Source organism: Molossus molossus, unplaced genomic scaffold (genome assembly GCF_014108415.1).
Source record: "Molossus molossus isolate mMolMol1 unplaced genomic scaffold, mMolMol1.p scaffold_m16_p_15, whole genome shotgun sequence".
Classification (NCBI taxonomy): domain Eukaryota; kingdom Metazoa; phylum Chordata; class Mammalia; order Chiroptera; family Molossidae; genus Molossus; species Molossus molossus.
Window position 1 is genome coordinate 54,106,878 of NW_023425350.1, and position 22,637 is coordinate 54,129,514.

General features: G+C 47.7%; 3 protein-coding genes across 3 annotated transcripts; 2 read left to right on the top strand and 1 right to left on the bottom strand.

The window, feature by feature from the left end:
- Positions 1 to 394: 394 nt before the first annotated feature.
- Positions 395 to 4,622, bottom strand: PRADC1 (protease associated domain containing 1). Its single transcript, XM_036263383.1, has 5 exons — positions 4,488 to 4,622; positions 2,214 to 2,314; positions 1,599 to 1,708; positions 1,179 to 1,346; positions 395 to 953 (listed from the first exon to the last, which is right to left on the bottom strand). The coding sequence occupies exons 1-5, from the start codon at positions 4,552 to 4,554 to the stop codon at positions 833 to 835; spliced, it is 567 nt and encodes a 188-aa protein (XP_036119276.1). The 5' UTR covers positions 4,555 to 4,622; the 3' UTR covers positions 395 to 832.
- Positions 4,623 to 5,726: 1,104 nt separating this feature from the next.
- Positions 5,727 to 21,786, top strand: CCT7 (chaperonin containing TCP1 subunit 7). The gene is made up of 12 exons (XM_036262804.1): positions 5,727 to 5,842; positions 12,524 to 12,677; positions 13,306 to 13,412; positions 15,319 to 15,444; positions 16,186 to 16,238; positions 16,572 to 16,743; positions 17,179 to 17,343; positions 18,155 to 18,343; positions 18,951 to 19,048; positions 19,423 to 19,555; positions 19,983 to 20,189; positions 20,983 to 21,786. Exons 1-12 carry the CDS (start codon positions 5,837 to 5,839, stop codon positions 21,202 to 21,204), a joined length of 1,632 nt encoding a protein of 543 aa, XP_036118697.1. The 5' UTR covers positions 5,727 to 5,836; the 3' UTR covers positions 21,205 to 21,786.
- On the top strand, positions 9,865 to 10,318 carry LOC118631090 (60S ribosomal protein L26-like). Its single transcript, XM_036263418.1, has one exon. The coding sequence runs from the start codon at positions 9,881 to 9,883 to the stop codon at positions 10,316 to 10,318; it is 438 nt and encodes a 145-aa protein (XP_036119311.1). The 5' UTR covers positions 9,865 to 9,880.
- Positions 21,787 to 22,637: the final 851 nt, after the last annotated feature.

Here is a 22,637-nt window from a genome sequence, read left to right on the forward strand (position 1 = left end):
TGTGTGGGTGGTGAAAAGGTGCAAAGGGTAGACCAGGTAACAGCAGGAGGCAGGCACTATAGCTCCTCAGTTTGGGTTCATCTGGTCTCATCTACACTCTGTTGTGCTAATGTTCTAAAGCCCCAGAGCAAGGATCCTCCATGGTCAAGTATGGATCCCCAGCACCAGGGAGCAAGATGAGCCTCCTCACCAAGGGACTATGGCTCCCGAGATATTAAGCAGGAGGCTGTGTTGGGATCCAAGATTAGCAGCCTTGGCAATGGTCCTAAAGAGCCTTGGACAAGTCATTTATCCTCTCTGGGCCTCAATTTCCTCCCCTTAGTACAAGGGTGTAGGATCAGATGAGTGACTTTGAAGGCCCCTCCTGCCCATGTGCTCTTATTCTAGGACACAGTTGCAACCCTGATGAAAAGCTTTATTGCTAAAAAGTCAGTGAGGGTTTATTAAGTCTTCAAACACCAGCTCCTTAAACCACCCCAGCAACTGCTGTGAAGGACACTATGAGGAGACCCTGGGCAGGGGAGGCTGGAGCCAGGTGGGTTGTGACAGGTCACAGATGGCTCTCAGGCCACCTGCCTTTAGCTTCTTTTGTTCCAGATTCTAGCCAAGAAGCCCTGGGGCATGGGTCTTGCATCTTCCCATAGCTTGAGACACCCTTGGGGGCCCTGGGGAAGGGAGAACAATGGCATGGCTTCCCTTAGCCTAGCCAAGGCCCAGCCCTTCTTCCTCTACCTGTCCCCAAATGCTATCTCCAAGTCCCAAACAGCAGGATTCCTGGATTTCCCCTTCCCAGCCTAGAGTTGCTTATGGCTGGAAGGTGGGACCAACTCTTCTACCAGAAGGTCCAGGGCGGTTGCAGCAGCTCAAAGGTGGGGATGCTGGTGACATTGACTGGGATGGAAATGATGGCCCATGGCAGCCCATGCTGTTCCAGGGAGCGGCGGATCATGTAGCTGAGAGGGCATGAAGAGAGGTGGTGATGGTCACTTCCTCAGCACCCCATCATGCCCCACTGTCCCCATCACGCTGGGAGTTCCAGAGCCCAAGGACTTTTTTGGCCCTCCAGCTGGGGCACCCCAAGATGAGGCTTATGGGAAGGGACTGGTGATTGCCCTTGACCTCCCCGAGTCACGGCACCCAGCCTGGTGCTGACACAGCCAGGGACAGGGAGCCCTCACCCATCTCGGCCGAGCAGGAAGAGGGCAGGGATGTCAGCTGTGCGCTGGGTACTGTCCTGGATCATCTCCACGTAGAAGCTGTCATTGTCAACTGCGTTGTCAGAGATGATCACTGCCCGCCCACCGTGCTCTTGCACCACCCGGGTCTTTGAGAGGAAGGAGCAGCCCCTGGAAGAGGTGATGATGAGATCAAAGGAATGGCAGGGTCTTAGCTACCCCTCCCTCAGGCTGGCACCCTAGGAGGATGACAGAAGGAACATGGATAATTTTTTATAAAGGCTCACAAATGGCCAAAAGCCATGGATAGTCTTAAAATGATTAATTATTTAAAAACTAGTTCAGAGGCCCACCACCACCATTGATCTTCGAATCTACCCTATTCCTGCCCTCCCCTTGTGCCTGTGCCTGTCTGCTCCTCACCCCCTCTCCACCAGAGCAATCTGGTCCTGAATGAAGAAACCGTTGCTGAGTTCTCCACAGGCCTCTGAAGGTTCCGCGGGGACAAGGTGAATCTGTTCATACCTTGTGTGCTGAAAGACATTGAGACAGGTCAGTGTGAAACGCACCTGCTTTAGGACAGGGCTGACATCCCATCCTACCTGCTCCTCACAAAGTGTGAAGGAAAGGTATGGAGTAGTTTTTGTGTGCTGGACACTTAATTCTCATGAAGGCTTGTCTACTTGTTCTACCCCTTTCCACAAGATAGGGAGGGGCATTGGTATGGACCCAGAGGGAGGAAGTAACTTGCCTTAAGTCACATCATTGAGAGGTCGAACTAGCAGGGCCTTTGGTTTTTCACTGTTTTCATGTTCCCAAAGACAACTGGTCCCTCCATGGTACCCAGGTCTGTATTATGCCCAGGGAAGTAACTGGAAGCCCTTCTTTCCTGCATTGCAGCCCCTGGAGGGCCAAACTGGATTCTGCTCCCTTCCCTGTCCCAGCACTCAGGTATTGAAGGGAGGAGAGGAGTCACTTCAGCTTAGTGGGGAGAAGATGGTGACAGGATCAGAGAGAAGGGGCCCTCCCTGAACTTACAAAGATACCACCAAAGTCCTTTGCAGGTGTAGCTGTGAAAATGTATCGAATATCTCCAGGACTCAGCACTTGGAAGTACAAATAATCATGAATGCGTAAGCCTGGAAAAGAAAGAATACAGGTGAGGCCCTGGCCAGTTTGGCTCAGCAGTTAGAGCGTTGGCCCACAGACCAAAGAGTCGTGGGTTCAATTCCACTCAAGGGCATGTACCTTGGTTGCAGTTCGTTCCTGGCCCTGGTTGGGATCGTACAGGAGGCAACCACTCAATGTGTCCCTCTCATGTCAATGTTTCTCCCTCCCTCCCTCCCTCTTACTCTATCTGAAGATAAATAGAAAAATATCCTTGGGTGAGGATTAAAAAATAAAAAAATACAGGTGAGAAGTCTCCATAGACCCTGTGTCTACAACTAGGCTGTCTCTACTCTGGGCCCAAGGACCCATTTCAGCTAAGTGAGTCCTCCAGATGGGTGGGATAGATGGTCCCTGCCCTGGGGAGGATAGAGTTGATACAGAGTTAGTAAGCCCTGAGACGTTTAGCTGCTGCTGCTTACAAAGGTGAGCCAGGAAGACAGAGCTCTAGTGTTATCTCTCTGAGGGTTAATCCATCTTAGTTCTAATGTTATCTCTCTGAGAATTCATCTATTTTTGTTCTGAAGTGGACCTGAGAGTTTCAAGTTGGAGATGTGGTAGTCTGGGTTAAAACAATCCTCACTAAAAGTTGACTCTCTGGTCCCACTGCTAACCTAGTCCACCACTATCATTTCTTGCCCTGGCTGGTCTATCATATTCCATCTTTCTAAGGTCCATTCCTCAAACAACAGCCAAGGATCTTAAAACATCTTAGAGCAAATATGATCATGTCACCATTCCCATGGCTTCAATACCCATCAACAGCTTCCCTTTACACTTAAAATCTAAACTTTTAACTACGGCCTACAAGGTCCTGCTCTATCTACCCCTTGGCTGCTACTCCAACCTTATCTCCCTCTGTTCAAGCTACACTGGACTCCTTTCAGTTTCTTCACTTCTCTGAGTTTCTTACCAGCTGTTCTCTCTCTCTGGGAGGCTTCCTACCCTCACCTCAGCCCACCTCTTCCCCTTTACCTGGCTTACTCCTACTCATCTGTTAGGTCATAACTTAAATATCACTTTCTCAGAGAAACCTGCCCTATGACTGCTGTCCCTTTATGCCCATTCAAAATGTACTTTTTCTTCATTGACACTTTCAACATAATTTGTAATTATAGAGTATTCATAATTTTTTGTTTAATGTCTATCTCCCTCACTAGGGCAAGGACCGTAAGTTTGTAGCGTCATTCAATGCTGTATCCACATTGCCTAACATAGTGGCTAGGATATATAGTGAGTGCACAATAAGGGTTGTTGAATGAATAACTATTTCCAGCTCCACTGCACTAAGGAAGAGAATAGCCAGAACCAGATTTTTTTGGGGTGTGGAACTTCTCTTCAGTACCAAAGTGTAAATGTTTCACCTAGACTTGAGTCTCTGGTTTCCTTAGCCCAGAGAGACTGAGGAATGTGGGAGGGTGAGAGCTGCTGCCATTAATCAATCAACAAACCACTACTTGCCAGGGTTGGACTGATTGTGGCTTTGTCTACTGCTCAAATCATAGCCACCAGGTAGAGCTCCACTGCCTTACCACTGGGCTATGCGTCTTTTATCCTGGGAGTAAGGACTTACCATCAGATAGATACACTCTCAGGAAGCCTTCCTGGATTAGCACTAAACTCTCCCCCTGACCCCCAACACACACACACACACACACACACACACATGTTTGCCTGGCCTTTGCATGGGCTGATCTGTGTAAATTAAGAGTGGTATACGTATGTGTGTGGCTGTATATGTTTCTGTGCTCATGTAGGTGCAAACACGTCTGCGTACATCTGTGCTTGTGTGTGAGCCCACGTGTAGGATTGTGTGTTCCCACATGTAGGAATTTTTGTTCCCATATATGCTCCCATATCACTAGTATGTAGGATCTCTAGTGGTCCCTGTTCCTCTTCTTGGTCGCCCCCTCAGCCACGGGTTTGCATTAGTGGGAGTAAGGGAACGTCTTGCTTCGATGTAGGGAGATGAGCTTCAGAACCCAGCCTCAGGCCGCAGCCAACTTAAGTTCCTAAGGACCAGCACCCACCCACTCCAGCCGCCCGAACTCTCCAGGTCCCCAAGGTGACCCGTGGCCCCCGGCCGGAGCCGTGCACAAGCTGGACGACCCGCCCCACAGCACAGCCCCGCCCGCTGCCGCTCACCGTGGGCCGCGACGCACGCGGGGAGCCAGAGCACGAGACACCACCAGCCCGCGGCGCCGAGGACCATCTCCAGGGCCCGGCCGGGCGCCGCGATCCCTTCAGCCTCCCCGCCGCGCGTTGCTCGCCGGACTTCAGCCTGACAGCTGCTCCGGCCTCCCGCCCCCAGATCCGCTCTCGCCACTGATTGGTGAATGGGAACGAGGCCTACGGCTGATTGGCTCTGATGCCTGCTCATGTAGCCACACTTTCCGCCTCTGCGCCTTAGCCCACTTCCTACTGGTCAAGGGAAGTGGAGCCGATGGCTGATTGGTCTAAACTCTTAACGGCGACTGCCGGCCCCCACCTCAACTCAGCCCCAGCGCTTCTCAGTTTAGATTGGACTGTCCAGGACCTCGCGGACTGCTGGGTGGGCTGGCTGGGTACGACAGGGAACTGCAGGTGGGCCCCTTGCAGTATTCGCTTCAGCCGCCGAAAGTCCCGGTCATCAGCTCTTGCGATCTCGGCGGGATTCTCCCCGCGGCCGCTTCGCACGACAATGATTTGCCTTCTCCCAGCTGCGCTTTCCTCCTCCCTGACCTCTCTTTAAATGGGTGTTCATCTACCGCCCAGGTGATCTCCGATGACCCTCGTTCAGCTCGTCCTCTGCCCAGTCCTACCAGCGTTTGCGCGGTCCCAGTGATAGACACTAGGGACGCGGCCAGATGCAACCAACCCTCGAGGAGGCTCTGGCCAGTGCAGAGCCAGAAAGCAGGCATTGGGACCAGGTGCCCACTCCAGCTTCTCCACCACTTTCTGTGCAACTGTGACTTTCGCCACCTTTCCTAAGCTCTCAGATTCAGTTTTCTTATCTGTAAAATGGACCTGATAACAGTACCAACGCAACAGAGTTGTGAGCACTAAATGAGATCACTCACATTAAGAGCTTACTTAGCATAGGCTTGCCCCACAGTCAGCGTTCAATAAATGTTTGCATTTATTTCTTTCTATGGTCTGGCGTCCGGGGCATGGAGAGGGGGGATGAAATTAAGGATAGTAAGTGTCGCGGGCCGCGCAAGAATCCTTCACGCTCAAAGGGAAAAAACGCACTACCAAAATTTGGCGTTATCTTCGATAACTGAAGCTTCTCGCCAGAGCGCCTTCCAAGGCTCCGCCTCTGGGCTCTTCTAGCCACACAAACTCGCTGGTAGCGAACCATAGAGTAGCGGAAGTGGTTCGTCCCCTTCCTCTTCGGATCCAACGTTTGTCGAATCTTCTGGGGACGTCTAGGGCGCGGGGCATTGTGGGGTTGCTGGGCGGCCCGGACGCGGAGCTAAGAAGAAGAGTAGCGGGCCATTGAATAAGCTTCCAAAATGATGGTGAGTGGAGTCTAGCGCATCCTTCGCCATCCGCTGTCATCCGTCGCCATCTGGCCCGTGGCTGGCGCCGCCTGGTCGGGACCCATCCCGTAGGGCTCTTCTCTGCTTACTGCTTCTGTCCTCGCCCCGATCCCCTAATCTATGGATGACCCCGACTCGTCGTGACTCGCCGTGGCCTAGTTCGTCCCAGGCACAGAGCAGGGTCCCTTGGCGAGGGTTATGTGGGACGCGAGGGGAGGCTCTGGTGAGGCCGACTGGGGACTACAAATCCCAGGGTGCTTAGGGGCAGCAGACCCGCGTCGGGGACCCCGTTTTTGGAGCCCCACACAATCCTGACCTGTGTTAAATTAGTGCAGATTGAGCGTGCATAAGCAGTCGGTGGCCAGATTTGGAAACCCTGGCTACCCTGGGAAATGCGGATGTAAAGAATTAGACTTCCTAAATGGGTGGAGCACAAGGTCTCAACTAGGATCTTGCCGTACCCCATCCGCCTGTTGCTGCATAAATGGCGACAGCATTCTGCTCATATATTCATTCATCCACTCATTCATTTATTCACTCGTTCGTTCATTAAGGAAACACATGTTTAGTGCCTAGTCAAATGTACCAGGCCCCGCTGGTTGTTGGGGTGCAGACTCCTCAACCAGGAGAATGAGTAGGGCAGTGGCGATAGATACTGCATTAGAGGTGGGAAGACCCCGGCTCTAACTCCGACCCTGTCTGCCCCTCCAGGTTTGACATTAGACCAGACTTTTCTAGTGGCCACCTAACTCAGGGTCTCATTTTCTTAGATGAGGGGGGGTTGGTGCATCCTGGAGGCTCCCTGTAGTCCTCTCCACTTACACACACGGTATCCTTTTCCTCCATCTCATAGCTGCACGTACCTTTTACGGGTCTTAATCTTCGGTGGTATCTCTTGAATTGAACAGGGCCAGCTTTTAAGGGGGTGTTTGTTTTGTGGATTTTCTTTTTCTTTTTAATTTTATTTTTCAATTACGTTCAATATTATTTTGTATTAGTTTCAGGTGTACTGCAAAGAGGTTAGACAATCATATACTTTATTGTTTTTTAAAATAATATTTTTATTGATTTTTTTAGAGAGAGAAGAAAGGAGAGAGAGAGAAACATTGATGACAGAACATCAGTTGGCTGCCTCCTGCACACCCACCAGTGGGGGTCAGGCACCCCACCTAGGCATGTGCCCCGACTGGGAATTTAATCAGTGACGACCTCTTGATGCATGGGACAATGCTCAATCCACTGAGCCACACCAGCTGGGTAACAGTCATATACTTTACAAAGTGTTCCTCCAGGTATTTCCATTACCCATCTGGCACTAAGGTGTGTGAGGAAAAGCCATGACTGAGATACTGCTTTCTGTGCACTTGACAGTTCACTCGTTCATTTTGGCCTATCAGTCCCAATCAATTCTCTGGGGGTTTTTTTTCCTGCTTTCTGTGTTTCTCCCTGTCCTGTTAGATGTCAAACTGACACCTATGAGGAACTTGGCATTAATCTGTACGCCCTCTCCCCTTCACACCTCCAGTACTGCCCTTTTTCAGTCCATCTTCAGCATTACCTGTTCCTGAAATCATCTTCTGTGCAGAGGCAGCATAGTAGGCAGCTGAGAGTAAGGGTTCTGGAGCATGCTGAATACCTAGGTTTTTGGTTTTTTTTTTTACTCAGCTCTGCCACTTACTAGGTGACTTTGAGCATGTTATTAAATTTCTGGCCCTCAGTCTGTTAGAAGGGATTAAGTTAACTAATGCATATAAAGTGTCCAGCATGTAGTAAGCACTCAGCAAATGTTAGCTATTTTGCTAGGTGGTTGCTTGCTTTCTTTCCTCCCTGTAATCCATCTTCCTGCCAAGGCAACCGTAAGAGTTTTGGTTGGCATTCACAGAACTGGGGATCAAAACCAAGGGTCTGTCTGGTGATAAAGCCCTTCACCAAGTGGCTCCAGACCACCACACTTGGTTTTTTCCTGAACTGATCCTTTCTCTGTTTCCCTGCTGTATTGGCTGTTTATGTGAAACTTCTGTCACCAAAAATCCTCCTTGCTATCATTGAATTAGTCCTTGATATTCTCTAGAAGCCTTCTGTAATTAGAAGAGAGGTAAAAGGGTCCCCCGAAACCTCAGCCCTGTGACTTTAGTATGTCTTATGCAGAATGTATGTTCTTGCCTTTGGTGTTGAGCACTATAAACCTTGGAATATAAATACCTGTGTGGTTTTGAAGAACATCATGATTAATAAATTTTTAAGGAGGACGAACAGGAAGCTCATTAAGCTGAAATTCCCAAGCCTTCCGTGATACCCTTGGCAGATTACTGGATTCTACCATTGTTTCTCTACTTGACTAAAAATTAGTGAGATTAAAAAGTAACTTGGGGACAGCCCTAGCCAGGTGGCTCAGTTAGTTGAAGCATTGTTCTGTACACCAAAAGGCTGTCCTTTTGATTCCCGGTCAGGACACATACCTAGGTTGCCAGTTTGATCCCCCATCGGGGCGCATACAGGAGGCGCCTATCAGTGTTTCTCACATCAATGTTTCTGTCTCTCAAAATCAATAAAAAACATCCTCGGGTGAGGATTAAAATAATAATAATAATAATTGCTGTGAGAAAAGTGACTTTCCAAAGAAATATGTATTCCTGAGGATTTTTTTTAAATCCTCACCTGAGAGTATTTTTCCACTTATCTTCAGATAGAGTGGGAGGGAGGGAGGAGAAACACATCGACCCGTTGCCTCCCGCACGACCCTGACCAGGGCCGGGGACCGAACTGCGACTAAGGTACATACCCTTAACTGGAATCGAACCCATGACTGTTTAGTCCATGAGCCAATGCTCTAACCACTGAGAAAACCAGCCAGGGGGTTGTGTGTGTATGTTTTTGTTGTTTGTTTAAGTAACTTGGGGACAGAAGCTGGGCTTTCCATAGTACTACTTGCCCCTGGGGAACTGATGAAGAAGAACCATCTGCTTGACCTGGTTTGGCTTAGTCTAATCTAGCTCTACTACCTTTCCCTCCCCATAGGATCTCTACCCAGCCTGCTACTTCTCTAGGGCCTACAAAGCATAGGGAACTTAGGGACAATATGGTCAGCTACTTCCCAGCCCTTCTTGCTTTGTACTGAAGAATTCTCAATGAGTAGTTGCCAAGCTGCCAGTGTTTTTCCAAAAATAAGCCATTGCTATCTTACTTCATCACTTACATAAGCACTTAGTATATAGTCAAATATTCACTACCAAAAGCTGCTGAATATTGCTTCATGTGTGGCCACATCTAGGCACTCTACAAATTGACATTATTATACCCCTTACCTTTGGGCAGCTCATACTTTAAGAAAGGATGGCAGCCCTGGCCAGTTTGGCTCAGCGGTTAGAGTGAAGGCCTGCAGTCCAAAGAAAGGATGGCAGTATAAAAGCTGTGTGCAAGAGGAAGTGAAGAGAGTGTTATGGGCTCCCCTGTTCAGGATGCCCCTGTTAGCTGCTGTTGAGGAAACTTCCTGGAAGAATTGGCGCTGTGAAGAATTGCTGGCCTGATGTTAAGAAAGTAGTGTTGGTAGGAGTGGCAGGTGGCCCTTGTAAATGGGGTACAGTTTGGAGGTGGAGGTGAGAAAGGTCCACAAAGGTGTTGGATAAGTTAGCCTGTTGGAAGGATAGAAGAATCTGTTGAAGACATTAGGAAGGGATTTGAGACTCAAGTAGGTTTTTTATTTAAATCTAAGACTTCATCTGGGGCAGAGGTAGACCAGAGAAAACTTGAGGCTGCCATGAGGAATGATTTAGCTCGGACCAGGAGAAGGTCCGTCTTTCCTTACAAAAGGTGCAAGGGCCCAAAAGAATGCTGGGAGTATAGAGAAGCCATTTCTTACAGTGAGACTTGGGACACTTAATCATGGAAAGAAAGGAATTTTCCCTCCAGCCTATGCCTGGTCCCAGATTTAGGGGGTTATCTAATAAGCATTCTTTAAAAAAATTAAAAAGTGGTCTTTTCCCTTTTGCGGCCATCGTAGAAGCGCCAGCGGTCAAAATGAAGTTTAATCCCTTTGTGACTTCTGACCAGAGCAAGAACCGTAAAAGGCATTTCAATGCACCTTCCCACATTCGCAGGAAGATTATGTCTTCCCTTCTTTCCAAAGAGCTGAGACAGAAGTACAATGTTCAGTCCATGCCCATACGAAAGGATGATGAAGTTCAGGTTGTTCAGGTACATTACAAAGGGCAGCAAATTGGCAAAGTAGTCCAGGTTTACAGGAAGAAATATGTCATCTACATTGAACGAGTGCAACGGGAGAAAGCTAATGGTACAACTGTTCATGTGGGCATTCGCCCCAGCAAGGTGGTTATCACTAGACTAAAACTGGACAAAGACCACAAAAAGATCCTTGAACGTAAAGCCAAATCTCGCCAAGTAGGAAAGGAAAAGGGCAAATACAAAGAAGAAACAATTGGGAAGATGCAGAGATAAAGTAATCTTAGATATAACTTTTATTAAAACTTAAAAGGAAGAAAAATAAATAAATAAAAAAGTAATGTGTGATAAGCTCATTAGAAAAAAGTTGAAACAAAACAGCAAATATACAATTCAAAGGGTCAAAACCCTCTTTACCAGCACTCTTGCTGGTTAGAGATTGTTAGGCATCTTTCCAGCCCGTTTATGCATTTACATATTGTATCTTGCCTGTTCTTAACTATTTGCTAGTGATTTTTTTTTTTTTTTATCCTCACCCTAGGACATTTTTGCATTTTTTGTTCAGACAGAGTGGGAGGGAGAGAGAGGAAGAGAGAGAGAGAGAAACATCGACATGAAGGGACACATCGGGTGGTTGCCACCCACACGACCAACCAGGGCCGGGGACAAACTGCAACCGAGGTACATGCCCTTAGCGGGAACCGAACCCGGGTCTCTCTGTACCGCAGGCCGACGCTCTAACCGCTGAGCCAAACCGGCCAGGGCGTGATTTTTTTAAATGTAAATCAGACTGTGCCATTCCTCTGCTGCAAATTTTTCCACTGCTCCTCTTTGTAGAAGTAACATATAAATTACTTAACACAGCCTACAAGTGAGTATGTGGTCTGTTTCCTTCTGCCACGTCAGCCTCATTCCAACCTTCCACTTATTCACTACCTTCCAGCTGCACTGGCCAAAAGAATTGCACTTTTTAAGGAACTGTCCAGTTAATATTGATGGTGTCATCCTCGTGGGTCACTAGACTTTGTGGTGTGTGAATTCCTGACTCCTTATTGTTAGAGCGGGACAGCCTTGTGCTTTCCTGTGCCGTCCCTGCTAAGACACCTGAAGTACTCCTAGGGGTGGAGTGGGCAATACATGTCAAACTTTATATCGCACTCCATAGTAAGATATAAGTTTTAAATCATAGCCTAATAGCACATCTACTTCTCTACAACAAAAGTTTGAAACAGTATTTATCCTTAATATATTTCTTCATACAAACACACAGTTGGTCACAGTCACTGGGAAAACTGGGTCTGGTTCATGAGCTCATTTCTACAGGTACAAGCTTGGATTCAGGGACAAAGAATTCTAGTTAAACTGAAGAATTACTGTCTGTGCTAATGATCATTGAAGCAAAAGTTGTTTTGTTGTTATTTTTGTTTTTTATCCTCACCCCAGGACATTTTTCCATTTATCTTTAGACAAATAGGGAGGGAGGGAGGGAGCGAGAGAGACAGAGAGAAGCATCGATGCAAGAGACGCATCCGCTGGTTGCTTCCCGTGCGACCCCAACCAGAGCCGGGGATGAACCGCAACCAAAGTACATGCCCTTGACCAGAATCAAAGCCAGGTCTCATTGGTCTGCGGGCCGATGCTGTAACCGCTGAGTCAAACCGGCGAGGGTGAAGCAAAAGTTTTTAAGCAAGCCCTTTAAAATAAAGTATCCCTGTTCCCAGAGTTTCTAAAGCTCATCTGCAAATTAAACCTCTAGAAATAGTGACTTTCTGGAGGCCATTGCAAAATAAAAAGAGAAAAACAACTTTGGGGTATCTGATTGGAGAGGCGTCACAGGAAGCTTTATGAAGCTTGCGTAGAAATGGAAACATTGCCATGTGAGTTAGATTTGTTGTCATTTCATGAGGCAGAACAAAGATGCTGTTTGCCTTTCTGCCTGACTATTTCCCTATACTCCAGCTAGACATCATTGCTAAAGCTTCCTGCCTGGACATCTCCAGGACAACACCTAAAGCTATAGACACCTAGGGTTTTGCATCAGTGTCCCATCTACTTCTCTAGGATTAAGCTGTAATGCAGATAAGTGGATATTTTGCTGGAGGGTGAACGCTGAGCATGGCCTGGTACTTCCTTCTGTGCTGTGACCTAATTCTTCAGAACAGAATGGGGTCAGAAGTTGAAAAGGCTGTGCTCATTCAGCTGGGCACTAGAGAGCACATTACTATTTGATCGTTCTTTTAAATAAAATCAGTGCTTCTCAAACTCTTTTCTAGCACACCTACCAGGTATGCTGTGGTCTTGGCAATGTCTCTGGAGATAGAGGCTCTTTAAAGAGTGGATGTGGTGGATAGTGGGGGCGGGGTATGATTTTAAAAGCTATTTCTGTTATGGGGGTGATGGGAGCATTCTTCCTCACCCTTCTCTCCTTGAGTCTCATTGTAATTGATGACTTTTAAAAGCAGTCATTTGTTTGTTTTTTAGCCCACACCAGTTATCCTTTTGAAAGAGGGGACTGATAGCTCCCAAGGCATCCCCCAGCTTGTAAGTAACATCAGTGCCTGCCAGGTGATTGCTGAGGCTGTAAGAACTACCCTGGGCCCCCGTGGCATGGATAAGCTCCTTGTGGATGGCCGAGGTAAGTCTGCAGGGTCCCTCAGGCCAGTGTGCAGGAGGCTTCTGGGGAGTGTTGAGGTGAGCAGAGTTTGGCATCAGAAAACTCACTGCTTCACACTCTGGGATTGCTCACTTGAAGTGGCTTCATTTCAGACATGGTCCTGAATGCTGAGCCTAGTGGGAATATATGGGAGAAGCTGGGCTCAGAAGGCTGTTCCTTTAGAGAGATACAACCTAGAAACATGAAGTAGAGCCGTATGGTGTTGCCTGTGGTCACTATTGCATCCTGTTGCCAAGATAAAAAGCAAGTTCCCTTTTATGTTTTAGGGTATTAATTGATGTGAGATACTGGGGTATTAACTATGTTAAGAATATCTAAATGATTACTCATTGTCATTTTAAAAATATTTCCTACATCCAGTGGAGATGTGCTTAATGCTGCTCAAAGAAAAGCAGGAGCTCATAGTCTTCGGGAGCTTGTGGTTTTAGGCCGCCCTTTGCGCACAGGACACGCTGTTTGAAGATCAGTTTATTCCCACCCTGATGCCCTCTGCCCCATCCCAATAAAGGGCACATGGACTCCAAGTCAAACTAGAAGACAGAATTTGGGAATGGATCTTAACATTTTTACTTTATGTGTTCCTTTCAAGGAAAGGCTACAATTTCTAATGATGGGGCCACGATTCTGAAACTCCTTGATGTTGTCCATCCTGCAGCAAAAACTTTAGTGGACATTGCCAAATCCCAAGACGCTGAGGTAAGAAAATCAAGCAGATGTGTTTAAATGGAGGTTGGAACACATGCCTGCTTGCACCTTCACTCTCCTCTCCAAAAGGTTTTGATTTCATATCTAAAAGTATAGTTTAGAAGGAGTTAATAATCTTTTAAAATTAGGACCCTGTGCTGTCATTTATATGAGTTGCTAGGTAAATAATTTAAACTTAGAAGATGGGGCTGGAAACTCATAAGGTTTCTGGTTTCCTTTTTTTTTTTATCCTCACACGAGGACATTTTTCCATTTTTTGTACAGATAGAGTGGGAGGGAAAGAGAGGAAGAGAGAGAGAGGGGGAAACATCTACGTGAAAGGGACACATCGAGTGGCTGCCACCCGCACGACCAACCAGGGCCGGGGACAAACTGCAACCAAAGTACGTGCCCTTAGCGGGAACCAAACCTGGGCCTCTCCGGACCGCAGACCAACGCTCTAACCGCTGAGCCAAACCAGCCAGGGCCCTTTTTTTATTTTTTAATATTTTTTCTTTATTGATTTGAGAGAGAGAGAGAGAGAGAGAGAAACATCGATGGGAGAGAACATCAATTGGCCACCTCCTGCATGCCCCCCACTGGGGATCGGGCCCACAACCTGGGCATGTGTCCTGACTAGAACTTGAACCGGCAACCTCTTGGTGCATGGGTCGACACTGAGCCACACCGTTGGGCTCCTTTTTTTCATGGTAATAAAATATACATAACAAAATCCACCATTTTAATAGAAACCATTTCTGATACTGGAGTCTTGATAATAAATGTTGAGAGAGACAGATTTGTATTTTAGAATATTACAGATAAATCCTAAAGTTATGTGAAAAGATCTATTAGGACCCCATAGCCTGTAAAACAGTATGGCTTTTCTAAAATTAAAGTGAGAAGAGTCTGGATTTGATTTGTTAATGTCTTCAGCAAGTCAATAATATCTTCTGGCTGGGAATTTGGCAGCTTAAGCCCTTTGCTACAGTAACCCATTTTCCCCCTTGAAAATTCTTTACGTCACACAATGGACATAAAATAAGTTGCAAATATCCGCCTGCGGTCCAGAGAGACCCGGGTTCGGTTCCCGCTAAGGGCATGTACCTTGGTTGCAGTTTGTCCCCGGCCCTGGTTGGTCGTGCGGGTGGCAGCCACTCGATGTGTCCCTTTCACATCGATGTTTCCCTCTCTCTCTCTTCCTCTCTCTCCCTCCCACTCTGTCTGTACAAAAAAAAATAATAAGTTGCAAATAAAATTCTTCCAAATCAAAGGTTAGCCAGTTTTCTTACGAGGTCTTTTCATTTTCTCCCTCATTAAAAATAAGATTTAGATGTCATTGTAGAAAATTGCCATGTAAGAAAGATTAGCAGACTAGTAATCATGCTTATGCCGAATAGTGTTTAACATATAAAAGACTTTGGTTGGTCCTGGAAGGTTTGTTTTAGTGGCATTTGGCTGGAAAATGCTTTTTTTGTAAACTCCTGGAGTACTTTGTACTCCTTAAAGGATATTTATTTCATGCCTCTTGCTACCATGATTATGTGTGACATGTAAGCATTGTTATTACAAGCATGACTGGGACTGTCTTATTCATTATAATGCTCTGTGTGTAATAAATAAGTTCTCAGATAATTTGCATATATGATTTCATATCCCAAGGAAATTTAATTTTTCAAATCAGTCCTCTGGGGAATGTGCCTGGCTGGGGAATTAATTTTGTAGTTCAGGACCATTTGATGGGATGGATAGCTAACTACCATCACCTTCTCTTTGTTGCAGACACCTGCTTCCATATTAAAGCTCCACACTCGTTTAAACAGTACCCAGTTTAAATGGGTAGATTTTCTGAAAATAGAGTTTTGGGGCTTTATCCCTGAATGTGAGAAAACATGAATTTGCTGTCATCCTCTTCCAGGTCGGTGATGGCACCACCTCAGTGACCCTGCTGGCTGCCGAGTTTCTGAAGCAGGTGAAACCTTATGTGGAGGAAGGTTTGCACCCACAGATCATCATCCGAGCTTTCCGCACTGCCACCCAATTGGTATGGGAGTATGGCTAAGTTGGCTTTGTGCCTGGGCACCTGCATATTTCTCTTACAATAATACTGGGGTGTAGAGAAAACTGGGAAGAGTTCCTTAAACATTTTCTGAATCCTCCCTAGAAACCTCAGTTTGACCATTCAGTAGCTATTTGATAGACTATGATATAGATACATCATAGGCTCTCGGTAAGTGAGAGCTGATTTTGTTTTATCAAGCACTTCATGATACGTCTTGAGATGTGGCTTTTACTGACCTTTGACCTTCATTCTGTGACCTGGTTCAAGTCAGTCCTTGGTTTTATTTTCTCCCTTTACTGTCTGTTTCAGGGTGGTGACATTAAAATGAGATATCTGAGAAGTGAGATATAATATATCATGTTATATAACATTTAATTAATATATAAAGTGTAGAAGTTATTGTAGATGTTTTTCAGAAGCCAAACTGGAAGGTTTGGCTTAACCTAGTATCATAGCTTGTTTTCACTCATTTGTTTTAGTGTGTTACCTGCATATCCAAAGCTAAATCCTGGGAGTCTCCTTGTGATTCTTCAGAACTATAGTTATTCTGCATTTCAGACTATGGGAATTTACATATTTCTGAACAGCTACAAGTCTTAGAAATGTTGTTTCAGCTGTAGAGTAGAAATGCTTAAGATTTGGGAGTAAACTAACAAGAGAGGTTGGGATCCACTTTCTCCAGTTTATAGCATGACTGATTCACTCAGCTTCTGTTCTTGGCAGGCAGTTAACAAGATCAAAGAGATCGCTGTGACTGTGAAGAAGGAAGATAAAGTGTAAGTTTGTGGTGGCTGAACTTTCTGTGGCCAAATTGGATGCAGAAGCCTGTTGTAATCCCTATATGGGCCTGGGGCTAGTTGGCTCTTGCTAGACCCTTGGCTGTGCCCCAGCCCACACTGCTCAAAAGAGGCTGGTAGACTGTAGTTTAAAAGCTATCACACATGGTCTTTGACTGTAGTCACCATCTGTCACTGATAATATGCCCCAAAGATACAGAAGTTGATGAGGGCTGATTTTAGTGGCTAGAATGGAAACCACCCCAACATTGCAGTAGAATCAGACAAGCGGGGCTTTCAAGGTCTGACGCAGGTCCCACCCTTGTGTCCCAGGGAGCAGAGGAAGCTGCTGGAGAAGTGTGCCATGACCGCTCTGAGCTCCAAGCTGATCTCCCAGCAGAAAGCCTTCTTCGCCAAGATGGTGGTGGATGCGGTAATAATGCTCGATGATTTGTTGCAGCTTAAAATGATTGGAATCAAGAAGGTGCAGGGTGGAGCCCTAGAGGTAAGCCTGCTACGGCCTCCCAGGAGGCTTCTGCTTTCACATTGACCCTTCAGACAGCTTGGTATAGGAGGAGAGCACACATTACAGGGGTAGAGGGACACGTGTAGGATGGAAGTCAGGCTTGGCTGTATTCACACTGCCACAGCAGGCTGTGACTGTAGGTACATTCTGTAACCTCTGTGGATCTCTATTTATTTGTCAGCTCAATCTCTGCAGACTGAATGATTTTCCTTATACTGAAGGGACAACCAGAGTATGTTTTGAATTTTCCCCAGCTTTTATGATAATGGAAAGGTTTTGTTACAACAGTGAAATGTTTTAAGACATGCTCTTTCAGGTTCGCAGTAATGGACCTGCATAGTCCAACACACCACCAGCTTGATTTCATTTCATTCCAGTTCTGAACTGTTGTGCTGTTTGTTTGTTTCTGAACAGGAGTCCCAGCTGGTAGCTGGTGTCGCATTCAAGAAGACTTTCTCTTATGCTGGGTTTGAAATGCAACCCAAAAAGTACCATAATCCAAAGATTGCCCTTTTAAATGTTGAGCTCGAACTGAAAGCTGAGAAAGATAACGCTGAAGTCAGAGTCCACACGGTTGAGGTAGGCCTTACCAGCTGGCAGTGGTATGGAACTGGGCAGCTTTCTGGGCCAAAGCCTTGAGTCTTGTGGTTGTCTTGGGTCCATTTCTGTTTTTCAAGCTTCTGTGGGTCACTTTATCCTCCTGTCATCCTAAATGGTGATGTCTAAATACCGGGCCCACTTCCTTTCTCACTCAGTACCCTCTCTGAGGGACCTGGATTGGGGGAGATTTGAATAGGACAGATCTGCTGAAATACTCTCCTCTGGCCCCAGAGAAGGGGCTGGCAGGGGCTCGCTCACTATACAGCGAGTCCAGTATCTTGATTCCTTTGGTTTGGGCAGGTGTGGGCTCCTCCCATTTTAGACTGGGTCCCTTGCTGCAGGGACAGGTGTGCTCCCATCATTGATATAACCAAGGCTATCTCTGGTGGTAGCAGTGTCACCTCACTATAAGTAGATACTCTTGAGAAATGTGTCCCCAAGGCAGAATGGCCTTTGGGGAAGAGAGTCCTGTCCTTGGGAACTCCTTGGGTGAGTGCCTCAGAGGAGGCGAACTAATCCGGACCAAACTGTTCCTTACACCTTGGCAGTGCCAGCTCTGGAGTAGCTTCTAGTCCTGAGGTCACTTTCTGCTTTTGTGTTTGAAAGTTTTAGATTCCTAAGTTATCTTACAGGGTCCTTGTTTGCTTGGACTAAGAAGGGGCTGTTCTGTTTACCCCTGTTAATTCCCAAATAAATTAGTATACTTTTATTATAGGATATTATATTTTAGTCTACTGCATATGCTAACCTCCACTCCAAAGGATCCTCATCCATTTCTGGGTCTCTTCAGGATTATCAGGCGATTGTTGATGCTGAGTGGAACATTCTATACGACAAGTTAGAGAGGATCCATCGTTCCGGAGCCAAAGTCATCTTGTCTAAACTTCCCATTGGGGATGTGGCCACCCAGTACTTTGCCGACAGAGACATGTTCTGTGCTGGCCGAGTGCCAGAGGAGGATCTGAAAAGGACGATGATGGTAACCCAACTTCCACAGGCAGCTGCTTGGCCCTCGTGGCCCTGGAGGGGTTTCTGTTTACCTCTGGTGGGCAGGAGTGTACTGTCCGGTTGGCATGGTAATCTAGGCCTGTCTTCTTAACTCTTTTTGCCTTGAAGCGCTTCATCGCCAGTGTGCGCGCCCAGATACAAAAGTTAGTCTGACCAAACAAGTCAGGAAGTCTGATTTCTGAGGAACACAGCAGTCATGCTGTGGTTAGCTGAACACACTCAAGTAGTGATGCCTCCAGCCAGGTTTCCTTCCTCCTTTGGTGTCTCACCAAATGTGCTTTAAGTCTAAAGCACTGATCCTGAATTCGTTTGCCTGACCCATAGCACCCTAGTTTGGGGGAGAGCTGTTGGGTGAGCCAAAGGGTCCCCATTTCCTTTCAACCAGGCCTGTTTGCCCTTAGTTCTGTTTTGTTTTCTTCTTTCAGAGGGGGTCAAGAGTGAGAGTAGGCCAGCCAGTGTAGAGCGCTGCGGGGCGCCGTGGCAGGGTCCAGCATGGGGACTGGCTGAGACTAGGTCGTGGGGAGCTGCTGGCCTGGTGCGAGCCTTCCCGCAGGGTGATCTTACTTTGTGCTCCTCAGGCCTGCGGCGGCTCCATCCAGACCAGTGTGAATGCTCTGTCAGCGGATGTGCTGGGCCACTGCCAGGTCTTTGAGGAAACCCAGATTGGAGGCGAGAGGTGAGCCGTGGGTCTGGCCTACATCTTGGCGGAGCTCATGAGACTTGCCCGGGCCTGGCCTCCTGCCATCCTTGGGTGTGGTGTACAACATGTGCTACTCTATGAGATCTCACCTTCTGGGGCATAAAGAACTCGGATACAGAGTCATTTGGGAGGGAAGATCACATTGGGTCTAAAGTTTGACTCCACAGTATGTCCCAGTGATACAACCCCAGACTTTCCCAAGAAGATAGATGTCTTTAAGGGTGCGATTGGGGCACCTTAGTGAGAAACAGAAGAGCAGCTACTGAGTGTTGGGAGGGTTTGGTGAGGTCAGGACACAGAAGGCTGGCAGCAGACATGAGTTCACATATATGATTTGACCCTGAATATAGGTACAATTTCTTCACTGGCTGCCCCAAGGCTAAGACTTGTACCATCATCCTCCGTGGTGGTGCTGAGCAGTTCATGGAGGAGACAGAGCGGTCCCTGCACGATGCCATCATGATTGTCAGAAGGGCCATCAAGGTACTGGGTTGGTGGTTTCCTGTCTGCACGGCCCATTCTCCCTCCCAAGCTAATGAGACCCTGGATTAGTGTGGTGATTCCTTCCCTGGGTGTCATTCAGGCCTTGATTTGCCTCACAAGTCATAGAGAAACACCTCAGTCTCTCAAGACTTGTTCTTGTGAGCAAACTAGAGCTGAGCCAGTCAGCCATCCCAGGGACTGTGTCAGTGTCCTCAAGCTACAGGAGACCTTGAAGATGGTCAGAAACCAAGTTGGGATGTGCTAGATAAGGGCTATGTATAGGCTTCCTGGGGCTTGGGATGAGGGAAATGATGAGGAACCACTCTCTGGGCTGGGGGACCTACTGGCTGAGTGGCCCAACTTTTCTGTGGCTGGAACTTGGGCCAGGGGGACCTCTTGTATTGAAAGATGGGTCTGGTCTCTACAGAACGATTCAGTGGTGGCTGGTGGTGGGGCCATTGAGATGGAGCTCTCCAAGTACCTGCGGGATTACTCAAGGACCATTCCTGGAAAACAGCAGCTGCTGATTGGGGCATATGCCAAGGCCTTGGAAATTATCCCACGCCAGCTGTGTGACAATGCTGGCTTTGATGCCACAAACATCCTCAATAAGCTACGGGCTCGGCATGCCCAGGTGGGTGCTTCCTCTCCTTGGGCTCCAGGGATTTGGGTGGATAGGGCTAGATTCTGACTGTGCTGTGATTACTTAAACTGTGCTCAGCCCAGGTGACAGTGCTGAAACTAAACTCGGTACCAGCCCTGGCACTGGGGGCAGGGCACCACCACAGTGCCAGGGCTGGGGGTCCCAGGGTTTATTTGGTGCTTCTACCAAGAGTGTGATCACTCGTCATGGTACTATGAGAGGAGCCCTGCTGACACTCAGCCCAGCCACGGCTCTGCCACCTCCAGGTTGTCACCTCTCTGAGGACTCTTCTTCCTTTGTTCTTCAGCGAGTATTTGTTTAGGTGCTGGGCACTCTGACAGCAGCAGTGCTCAGTGAGTGACCTTGCTCCTGACTTGTTAGGACTTTCCTCTCGACCTCCGTGTCTCAGTTCCTCATCCAGGGACTGATGGAAACTGCGATAGGGATTGGAAGAGTCCTCTTGAAAACCATAGTTTGATATGTGCAGTCCTCAGGGGACCCGTAGTGGGGCCACCCCAGAACCAGAGCTTGCCTGGCAGAGGGCCAGAGCTCCTGTATGCTCAGCATGTCCAAGGTTTGAAGGGGGTGGTGGGCGGGCAGGGGTGGGCAGAGGTGGGTGTCCAGGTTCCTGTTGTAGTGCCCTAGTCTGATGCCGTCTTCCTCGGGGAAGTGCCGGCAGGTTCAGAGTCAGGGTCCCTGACTTTCCGAGTCTTCTGGAGGAAGGGTGTGCAAGAAGGAATGTGAAAGCAGTTGCATGTTACCTCTTCTCTTCCTGATCTTTCAGGGAGGCATGTGGTACGGGGTAGACATCAACAACGAGGACATTGCTGACAACTTTGAGGCCTTCGTGTGGGAGCCAGCTATGGTGCGGATCAATGCCCTCACTGCGGCCTCTGAGGCTGCGTGCCTTATCGTGTCCGTAGATGAAACCATCAAGAACCCTCGCTCAACAGTGGACGCACCTCCAGCTGCTGGCCGGGGCCGAGGTCGTGGCCGCCTCCATTGAGAGGCACCCCACCTCTCACCACGTGGCTGGCAAACTGGCTGCAGGGCACGCTTACTCTCCCTGTCTTGGTTAATTGCTATTACGAGGAAGGTGTGTGACTGGCCCACCCTGTAGTGATTGGCTCACCCTGTTCTAATGGGGGTTATTTAAATAAACTTCAAATCACTTTGCAAATGTTTTGGAGACAGGAGTTTTACTCATAAATGTGTTTACAGCTCAGGATTTTAGCTTTGTGTATTCACCCAAAAGATAGGAAAATTACCTTCCCCGCTTTGGAGCTGTCTTCCATAGCCTCTGGTCGGTGTAAGGCAGGGTGTGCGTCACTCGCCCGCAGGGAGCTCCACCTGGTGGCTCCTGTCACTTTGGTATCTTTCTTAGTCCCAGAAGTGGCTGGAAGATGTGGAATCACTTTCTTTTCTTCTGAACTTACCTTATTTAGCCCTGGCCTAGCCAGGCACTGCTCCCTGGTTTCTCTGGGTTTGTGTAAATGTGTTACATCACCTTGTCTGCCTCTTCTACCTCCATATTCTTTTGGTTCAGTCTTTTGGTCCCTCTTAGTCAAGATCCTAAGGTTGAGGGCTCTTGTAGAAATGTCTTAAGAGAGGCCATGTCCTCTTTAAACTGTGGTGACTTTTTTTTTTAATTCTCACCTGAGGGCATTTTTCCACTTTTGTTCAGATAGAGAGGGAGGGAGAGAGAGAAAAGCATCGATGTGAAAGGGACACATCGAGTGGCTGCCTCTCGCACGACTTCAACCAGGGCCGACTTCAACCAGGGCCGGGGACAAATCACAACCAAGGTATGTGCCCTTGACCGGAATTGAACCCACAATTCATTGGCCCGCGGGCCTACACTCTAACTGCTGAGCCAAACCAGCCAGGGCAAACTGTAGTGACTTCTTAGCAGCCCATTGAGGAGGTGGCTGCAGGAGCACCCGGCTGGTCTCTTTGCTCTCCTCTGACCAGGGCAAGTGTGGATTGGCCAGCACAGATCAGTGAAATCAGGGTCTAACTGCCTCTTGTTTGTACTAGTCCTGGGAGTTGACCAGCAGCTAGCTCTAATTGGTAATTGTTGAAACTAGAAATAAATAATTGTCATATTGAGCCACTGAAGCTTTTGCTGCTTGATACTGGGAAGTGATTTTTTTAACCTCGTGAGTCCAACCACTGCTGGTTAGAGGGACTCAAAGATGGAATGGGATAGTGGGCAGATCCAGACTTTGGAATCCGTTGTCCCTCCTACCTTCATGGTCTTTGGATAACCATTTTCCTGAGTCCCAGCTGTTCTAAATGTATAATGAAGATAAGAACAGCTGGCTCAGCCTGGCTGGTGTGGCTCAGTGGATTGAGCGCCATCCCATGGACTGAGAGGTCCTGGTTCAGTTCCCGGGCAGGGCACATGCTCAGGTTGCAGGCTCCATCCCCAGTGGAAGG